Source organism: Arachis hypogaea, chromosome 4 (assembly GCF_003086295.3).
Source record: "Arachis hypogaea cultivar Tifrunner chromosome 4, arahy.Tifrunner.gnm2.J5K5, whole genome shotgun sequence".
Taxonomy (NCBI): domain Eukaryota; kingdom Viridiplantae; phylum Streptophyta; class Magnoliopsida; order Fabales; family Fabaceae; genus Arachis; species Arachis hypogaea.
Window position 1 is genome coordinate 20266861 of NC_092039.1, and position 9889 is coordinate 20276749.

General features: G+C 32.6%; 1 protein-coding gene across 1 annotated transcript; it reads left to right on the forward strand.

Moving 5' to 3' along the window:
* The first annotated feature begins 207 nt into the window (after positions 1-207).
* LOC112794733 (uncharacterized) lies at positions 208-1170 on the forward strand. Its single transcript, XM_025836716.1, has one exon. The coding sequence runs from the start codon at positions 208-210 to the stop codon at positions 1168-1170; it is 963 nt and encodes a 320-aa protein (XP_025692501.1).
* Positions 1171-9889: the final 8719 nt, after the last annotated feature.

The window sequence follows — 9889 nt, forward strand, 5'->3', positions numbered from 1 at the left end:
ATCAGCTTCTTATGTGAAAAAGAAACATATAATTATTAAACCATAGCAGACTTAGAACATGTTCATCACTAATGTAAATGACATGCTCCCATGTCACACTTTCCATTTGTCTTATATATGACTCTTCTTTATAAGTAGTGAACTATGTTGATCTTCTAACACATAAGAAAGAATCATTCTTGAAAAACAAAAAAGAAAGAAGAAATAATGGCTTCCTTGCAAGCAGGAGTAGAAATCACCAACAAAAAAGATGAGAATAATTTGCAGAGAGAAAAACAGATTGTGGTGGATCCACTTTCATTAAGAGAATCTTCTACTATTTTAACTAGCACCATTTTGCACCCTCCACCGTTACACTCTCCAAATCCTAGATTCTTGAGCCTCAGTCTCCCCAATTCGGCCTCCTCCTCACCACGATTCACCCCCCGGAAGATCTCGAAAGGCGAAAGCAACGGATCACAAGAACAAGAACAAGCTCAATTAAGGAAGAGCAAGTCATGTGATGAAACAAGATCACTAGCACCCTCATCATATGAACTTGATCATCATCATTGGCTAACAAAACTGAGTGAAATGGAAGAACATCATCATAATGAAACATTCTCAGAAGTTGTTAAGAGAAGTCCCAAGAGTGTGAAGAAGAAACAAGTTAGTGATGATGGTTTTAGATGCAGTTCTCTATGCTTGTACCTTCCAGGTTTTGGTGCTAAATTATTGAAGCCTTGTAAGGCAAGAAAAGAAGAAGAAGATGGTTCAGAATCAAAATCACAAAGTGGTGCTATGAATATGTCAAGAACAGTTTCAGTGCAGGAATTTGAATGTGGGTCTTGGGCTTCTGGAGTAGCAAAAGTCCCTGAGGTAAGAACACACTCTAGGAGTTCATACTTTGATCTACCAATCGAATTGATCAATGGCAATGATGTGAATTCACCATTTAGTGGTGCATCATCTTTTGCTTTTGAAAAAGAGCTCAAAGGGGTACTAAAAAATGGTTCATCTAGAGGAGGGAGTGGTAGGAAATCAGATGGGTCCCCTCGGCATGTTCGGTTTTCACTGTCGCCGTCGCCGGAATCATCATGCCCTGCCTCTCCAGCATTCTGCATCAGTCCTCGTTTGAGGAAAGCCAGAGAAGATTTCAATGCCTTCTTAGCTGCTGCACAAACTGCATGATTCTTACTGCAACACTTTTTAAATGTTAACCTAAGTTTTTAAAGGGAACATAAAGGGTTATTGTTAGAGGTATGTTGTGATAACATTAAATAAGATAAGGCACATAATCAATTTGGATTGGTCAAGTAGTTAGTTCATCGTCCACTTCAAATGTTAGAGCTTGGAATCTCATCTTATGTATGCAGTAATTTATTGGCCAACGACAAACTTTTAAATAGAATTCAAATCCACAATAAATTAGTCATTAACCTATCGGATTAAGAAATACTGAAAGAATAAAGAAATTAAATATAATATTATAATTTCAAAAGACTCCACATAAAGTCTTTATAACTTTGCCCGTGTCAAAAAAGTACAAATACTCGTTTGTACTAATTAATATTCACTTAAGGCTTAATTTGTTAAAAGAATTTTCATTCGATAACTAGTTTGTTCTTTAAGATTTATAACTATCATTTAGGTTGATTATTTCGTGATAGTTAGATCAGATCGCTTAAGGGAGTTAATTTGGTCTGTTTAATAAACTAAATTTTATAGAGGGTAAATGACACGAATAGAATAATTGGAGTTCATATTTACATAAATGCAACAATTTGAAATTAGTTACATGTGTGTCTTGATTATATTCTATGTAAACTGCACCTGTCAACTGCGGTTAAACATTTTAACATAATCTGCGGCATCTCTATAACAGTTTATGAAGACCTTCGAATGAGTATAATCTTTAACACCCTTGCAGCGGTTTAGGAACATAATTCGTGGGACTTCTATCACAGTTTATGAATAAGATGAAAGGTGCATAATACGTAGCACTCTACCGCGATTTACATGTAGAGGCATTATAAAACTACGATAGCCAGTAACGGATTGCATACTTGAGTGTTTGAGTTTAGTTTGGAGTTGAGAGGATTTAGAAGAGAATCACATAACAGCGATACTCTGTGGAGGTAGAGTCATGGAAGAACAAAATCGTCTGTACAGATTAAACGATGTTGCTCACGTGGCAGGAAGCATCAATAAAGAGGTTAATTATTTATATGTTGTTCTTTTTATATGTTAGTTGTTTATAAATAATTTAAGTGTTAGTCTTTTATCTGTTAAAATTCAATTAGTACCAATTTAATTTTTTGGTTAATTTATGTGTTAGTCTTTTATTTGTTAATTATTTAATTATAAATATTTTAAGTGTTAGTTTTTTTAATTTGATTAGTACCAATTTAATTTTTTTGTTACTTTATGTGTTAGTATTTTATCTGTGAATTACTTAATTTATGAATAATTTAGGTGTTAGCCTTTTTTCTATGAAAATTTGATTAGTACCAATTTAAAGTTTTTTGTATGATACAGCCGACTAGGTGTATTTAATATTTATAGTGTTAGGAGGCAACAGAATATACTCCTACATGATCGGATCATATCTTATTTAAAAACTGCTAGTTTGTATTATTTGGCTAGGCTGAAAATTCATTAGTTCTGGGTGGATGAGCCTCTGGTGAGCACATTCATTGAGAGGTGGTGTCCTAAGACGCACATCTTTCACATGCCGTTCAAAGAGCGCACCATCACGTTCTAAGACGTGGCGTGTCAGTTGGGATTATCCGTTCAATTGGTACAGACGATTTTGTTCTTCCAACCCCACCTACGCAGAGTATCGCTGTTATGTGATTCTCCTTCAAATCCTCTAAACTCCAAACTAAACTCAAACACTTAAGTATGCAATCCGTTACTGGCTATCGCAGTTTTATAATGCCTCTACATGTAAATCGCGGTAGAGTGCCACGGATTATGCACATTTCATCTTATTCATAAATTATGGTAGGAGTCCCACAGATTATGTTCCTAAACCGCTACAAGGGTGCCACAAATTATGCCCATTTGAAGGTGTTCATAAACTGCTATAGAGATGTCGCAAATTATGTTAAAATGCTTAACTACAGTTGACAGCTGCAGTTTACATAGAATATAATCAGGACACGCATGTAACTAGTTTTAGATTGTTGCATTTATATAAATATAAACTCCAATTATTTTATTTGTATCATTTGCCCTCTATAAAATTTAGTTTATTGAATTGGCCAAATTAGCTCACTTAAGCGATCTAATATAACTATGACGGAATAATCAACCTAAATGATAGTTATAAATCTCAAAGAACAAACTAGTTATCGAATGAAAATTTTCTTAACAAATTAATCCTTAAGTGAATATTAATTAGTACAAGCGAGTATTTGTACTTTTTGACATAGGCAAAGTTACAAAGACCTCCTCTGAAGTCTTTTGAAATTATGGTATTATATTTTGCTCCTTTATTTTTTTTATTCTCGTAGTATTTTTCAATTTGATAGGTTAATGATTAATTTGTCGTGGATCTAAATTCTATTTAAAGGTTTGTCATTGGCCAATAAGTTACTGCATACATAAGGTGAGATTCCAAGCTCTAACACTTGAAGCAGACAAATGAGCTAACTACTTGACCAATCCAAATTGGTTAAGGCAAGAGGGAGGCACTTGCCCCCACTCTCATTTTAATTTAAAAAAAAATACATATATAATATATTTTCATTTTAAATTTTAAATGATCCCACTACAAATAAACTAAGCCCAATTATTTAAAGTCCCAAACTCACTTTATCTTTTTATCGTTTTGACTATTAGTTAACCTAATCAAATTTAATCTTCTCCCATTCTCAAATTCCAGCCGTCACCACTTCTTTATTCTCTTAAACCTCTTTTCTCAGTTACATATTTTCAACTTTTTTTTCTATTCTTTGTTTAGTGATTATCTTCTCTTCATCAAAAGGTAAATTTTAAATCTTCTATTTTTTATATACCTCTTTATGATTTTATGTATCTTTCAATTTCATTGTTTCTCTTTTTGATATTTTCAATTACAGATTTTAATTCAAGCAATTATAGTTTAGGTATTAATCTAATTTTTTATTCTCTTCATGAATTTATATATTTTATTTTATTCTCAATTTAGTGATCCTTATTATTTATTTGTTTATCTTTTGTTCTATTTTATTATATGTAATTATATTGCATATAAATTACTAAAGTCAATTGATTAATCTATTAATTTAGAATATATATTTTTTTTGTTTTTAAAAATAGTAATGAAAATATATTTTAAAATAGCAATGATTGTTTGGTTACATATATAGAGAGACATTCAATCAAGTTGATAATGAAACAATTATTTAACATTTTCAAAATATGAAAACAAGAAGAGAAGTACCTTCAAGATTCGAAGAAAAAAAGTTAGCGGCTAATGTAATTTTTGATTTTTTTTTGTATTCGAATAATTAATATGCACTTTTATTTTATTAAATTTAAATTAATATATCTTTTGATAATAATGTGTATTATTTTTTCACCCTCAACATAAATTTTCTGGGTTCGTCACTGTCTACATGTAAATCGCGGTAGGGTGCCGCGGATTATGCACATTTCACGGATTTTGCACATTTCATCTTTTTCATAAACCATGGTAGGAGTCCCACGAATTATGTTTCTAAACCGCTGCAAAGGTGTCGTGAATTATGGCCATTTGATGGTCTTCATAAACCGTTGTCGGGGTGTTACAGATTACGTTGAAATGATTAACTGTGGGAGACAACCGCAGTTTATATAGACTAGAACAAGGATATGGATACACTATAAGAAATTATTAAAATAGCGACCGATTTTAGCGAATGAAAAGATTGGTTTTTAACTAACCTATAATCTTATTAATGTTATCGTTGATTTTTAAGATGTTGAGATTTGTTATGTCATTGTTGGTTATTTAAAATTTAATGTTGAGACTTATTATATATATTTAATTTTTTTAATTTACAAAAACAATAAATTCAATCCAATTCAAATCGCTTGAAATTAGATCAGATCAAATCAAATCGAATTTTTTTAAAAAAAATCATTCAATCCAAACTACATCGAGAACACCCATAACGTGAATGACCTAATTTTGTTGATTAATAGGTCAAATTGAGTTTCATACTTTAGTAGTAAAATGTTGGCAAGTTATTAGGTTCTTATATATGTTAATATTTTATTCACTAAAATAGTAACTAAATGACAAACTTGAGTTATAAGGGATAAGTACTTTTTTCGTCTCTAAGGTTTGAGGTCAAAATCAAAATCGTCCCCGACTTTTTTTTCTTATTAAAATCATCCCCAACATTACAAAAAGTTATAAAATCGTCATTTTCTACTTCAATTATATTTTTTTAACCAAATTATCTTTCATTATTAATAAAAATAATATTAAAATAAAAGAGAAAACTCCACCCCACCCACTCCCCAGCATCTCTTCGGTCTCTCCCCCCCACCCTTCCCCCAATCCCCTTCCTTCTACTCTTCACCATCACCCTCTTCTTCTCACCTTCGCCACGGCAATTACCACTACCAAAGGACACCCACCCCTCCTCTCTTTCCTCTTCTCACTCTTCCCCAAATCCCTTCCAGCTTCTCACTCTTCTTTATTTTACTAGGCAGATAGAACACAACAAAAGGTAGAAGCAAAAAATTAAATTAACAGAAATATAGCCATCACCTCTTTCCCTTCGCACTTCCTCACTCTCCCTTTCCTCACCACCATCACCACTGCCACCATAGCCATTCATTACTCACAACACTTTTTTTTCACCAACAACAATAGTCCAAAATAAATTAACAGCAACATTCACAAAATAAATCAACAAAAAATTCAGATTAAATAATAATTCAATAATCATCAATTACAATTTCAGTTTTCAGATTCAAAAATAGCAAAACAACAAAAATTAAAAAATTTAAAAATCACAAGCAGAAGCATAAACTCAAGCAGAAGTAAAAGTTCAAGCAGAAGCAGAAAAAGAAGAGGCAGAAGAAGAAGTAAAGGAAGTCACAGAAGAAGAAGCAGCGCCGGCGGGTCCCCCTCTCGATGATGACGTGACGGCATGGTCTCCGATGACGATGCGACGGCGGCGGCAAACCATAAAAACAAATAAGTAGGGCGGCAGAAACAGAGAGAAGAAAAATTGAAGTTGGAATTGGAGTTGGGATTTTGAAGAGAGGGGTATGAGGAAGGGGATGAGGGGTTACGGGAGTGGGGTGAGGGGGTGGGGGGTTACGTTTTGTTTTAATTTTTTAATTATTTTTATTATTTAATAAGGGTAATTTGATAAAAAAATAAAACTGAAGTAGAAAAGAATGATTTTATAATATTTTGTAACGTTGAGGATGATTTTAATAACAAAAGAAGGTCGGGGACGATTTTGATTTTGACCTTAAACCTTAGGGGCGAAAAAAGTACTTATCCCTGAGTTATAATTATGAAAATTGAAGACCAAACTCAAGAGTCTCTAATTGATCAATCCAAGTTAAGAACGTAAAAATCTAATTTAAAATTCAACCAAACATTTTATCAAATACTTGGAAGGTATAAAATAAAGACATAAAAAATTAACAAGACATAGCAAAATTTAAAACTAAGAATTGCAAGAGAGAACAATAACAACAAATTAAAAGAAGCAATCATAAATATAGAAATATAAATTGTATTAACATGGATCAAAGAAAAATATAAGAGTTCATAAACTAAATTAGCAACATAAAGGAATCAATAATAGAAGTAGACAAACCAAAGTACTAGAATAAATAAAAGTAGAAGAAAACTAAATAAAAGCAAGGTAGAAATCTGAATTTGAGAAAAGCTAAACCTAAAAACCCTAAAACCTAGAGAGAGAGGAGAGAGCCTCCTATCTCTAGAAAACTACATCTAAAACCTAAAAATTATAAATGAAAATGTGAATCATTGATTCCCCCACTCTGCAGCTTCTAATCTGTGTTTTCGGGTTTGGAACTGGGCCAAAACAAGTCCAGAAATCGCACCCAGTGTGTTTTGATATCTGTAGCACATGACGCTTTGTCACGCGTATGCGTCGCTTGACAAAATCCTGATCACGCGTATGCGTACGCATCATACCACACGTGCGCGTTACCTAACTGCAAGGCAACTATGGCAAATTGCATATCATTTAGAATCCCCGGATGTTAGCTTTCCAACGCAACTGAAACTGCCTCATTCAGACCTTTGTAGCTCAAGTTATGATTGATTTAGTATGAAGAGGTCAGACTTGACAACTTAGTAATTCCTTCAATTTCTTGTATTCCTTCCACTTTTACATGCTTTCTTTCCATCCTCTAAGTCATTCCTGCCCTGTAAACCCTGAAAACACTCAGCAAACATATCACGGTATCGAGTGGTAATAAGAGAGGATTAAAATTAGCAAATTTAAGGCCAAAGAAGCATGTTTTCAATCATAGTACAAAATTAGGAAGGAAAATGTAAAACATGCGAATTCTATGAATAAGTGTGAGAATAATGGATAAAATCCACTCAATTTAGTACAAAATAAATTGTAAAATAGCGGTTTATCAATCTCCCAAACATTAGTATGTCCTCATGCTAAGCTCAAGAGAACCATAAGAGTGAAGAGGAATGGTAAGACTTATTAAATGCAACCTATCTATATGAATGTAACTACATGCAAAAATGATTCTACCTGCTTGGTTAAAAGTAAATCAAATTCTCCAAGAACAAATATGAAATGGGTTCCACTAATTCAAATCATAAAATGAAGTACAAATAGACTTGCAAGAAGAGAGCTCGTGAAAGCCGGGAACAAAGAATCGAGCAACGAATCCTCACCGGAAGTGTATACACTCTAATCACTCAAGTGTTTAAGGTTCGATTCTCTTAATTCTTTACTAATCTTACTTTCTAAGGCTTGCTCTTCTTCTACCAATCAACAAAAATTAATGCACAAATACACATATCAAGAGGTCTTTTCAAGGGTTGTAATGGGGTTAGGGTAAAGGTAGGATTGTATTTGGTTAAGTGGACTAAAATCGGAATCCTTGATTAACCTAAACTTCCCACCTAACTTAACACAGTCCATATAATCAGAATATAAAATCTAACTACTCATTAACTATGTTTTCCACATATTCATGCATCCGATTTTTGAGTATAGTACATATGCATTGCTATCACCATTTACTTTGGGGCATTTTGTCCCCTTTTTATTATTTGCTCTTTTTTTTCTTTTTTTCTTTTCTTTTCTTTTTTTCAATGCATATGATTAAGGTATTAAATGCATGAACATGTCCTCAACATTCTTTTTTACATTTTCACAAAAAAGTCTAACATACTCAATTCCCAAACCAAATGTTACCAAACTCAATTTTTCCACACTTAAGTCATGAGCACTCTCACTAGTCTAAGCTAACCAAGGATTCAAATTAAGGACATTATTATTTTTCGCTTAGAGTTAGTGATGAGTTAAAGTAAAGAATAAATGGGGTTAAAAAGGCTCAACATTGGTTTGCAAAGGATAATAAAAGGGTAAGGCCATATGGGTATGTAAGCTTAGTGAAACAAGGCCTCAATCACATAAGTGCATGCATATATCAAACAATGAAAATATAGAATCAAGCAAGACAAAGATCACAATTTTAGAGAGAACAACACACACTAAAACAAAATATATTGGTTGGTAAGATGCAACCAATTAAATAGGTTCAAAATCTCATTGGTTTTGTGTGTTCGAGTTCTAAACCATGTTCGAAAATAAATTTCTTCAAGCAAGTTCAACAAAAATTTTAATTGAAATTAGTGAAATGCTCTAAAACAGTTTCTTGGAAAAGAATTCATCGCTTCAACCAAGTAGTACATAAATGCAAGCAATTAACTACACATGCAATATATTATGCAATGCAACAACTAACTAACAAAGAAAATTAAACATTGGCGACGGAAAGAAAGTAACTAACCCACAGAAGTCGGTATCCACCTCCCCACACTTAAAGATTGCACCGTCCTCGGTGCATGCAAAGATGTGTAAGTGGACGGGTTATTACAAATGATGAGCTTTCCTTAAAAGATGGTGCGGATGACCTGTTTATTGCCCCATTTAGAAGTTTTTTGTTTCCCTTCTTGATGGCCATCTTGAAAGAAGAGAAAAAGAAAGAGGAATAACCCACAAACAAAGATATGAAAACAGAGAAAATATAGGAGGGCTAATGCCAAAGGTTCTCAACTACATGGTAGCTACAACATGCAAGTGAGAAAACAATATAAGCTAAGGCATATCACTACACTTGATGCAAGAGTAAAATCAAAGCATAAGTAAATGACATAAAGAGCATGTTGAGCATCAAGTTCAAACGAGAAAGAGTGGGTCATGAAAGACAATATGAGTTCATGTCAATGCACAAAGAACACAAGAGTCATAAAGGATTAAGCATTGATTTAAAAGATTTTATCACCCAACAATACCAAACAAGTCAAGACACACCAAAATAATCCAAGAAATTCTCAACAATTGAGCAAGAGAATTCAATACCAATGTTAAAATAAGAAACTTAGAAAAGAAAATAAGAACAAACTATAAAAACAAAATTAATATGCAATGAATAAAAGTATGTAAATGCAATAAACAAAAGAAAATGAAAGACGAAAAAATAAAATATGTTTTTTAATTAATTAATTAATTTATTATTTTATTTTTTATTATTATTATTAATTTTTTTCTGAAGAGAGGGAAAAGAAGAAAGTAAGAAAGGAAGAAGAGAGAAGAAGAAAGATAGAAAGAAAGAAGAATGAGAGAAGAAAGAAGAAGAAAGGAGAGAAAAAATAAGAAGAATGGAAATCAGGAAGCGATGCGTAAGCGTC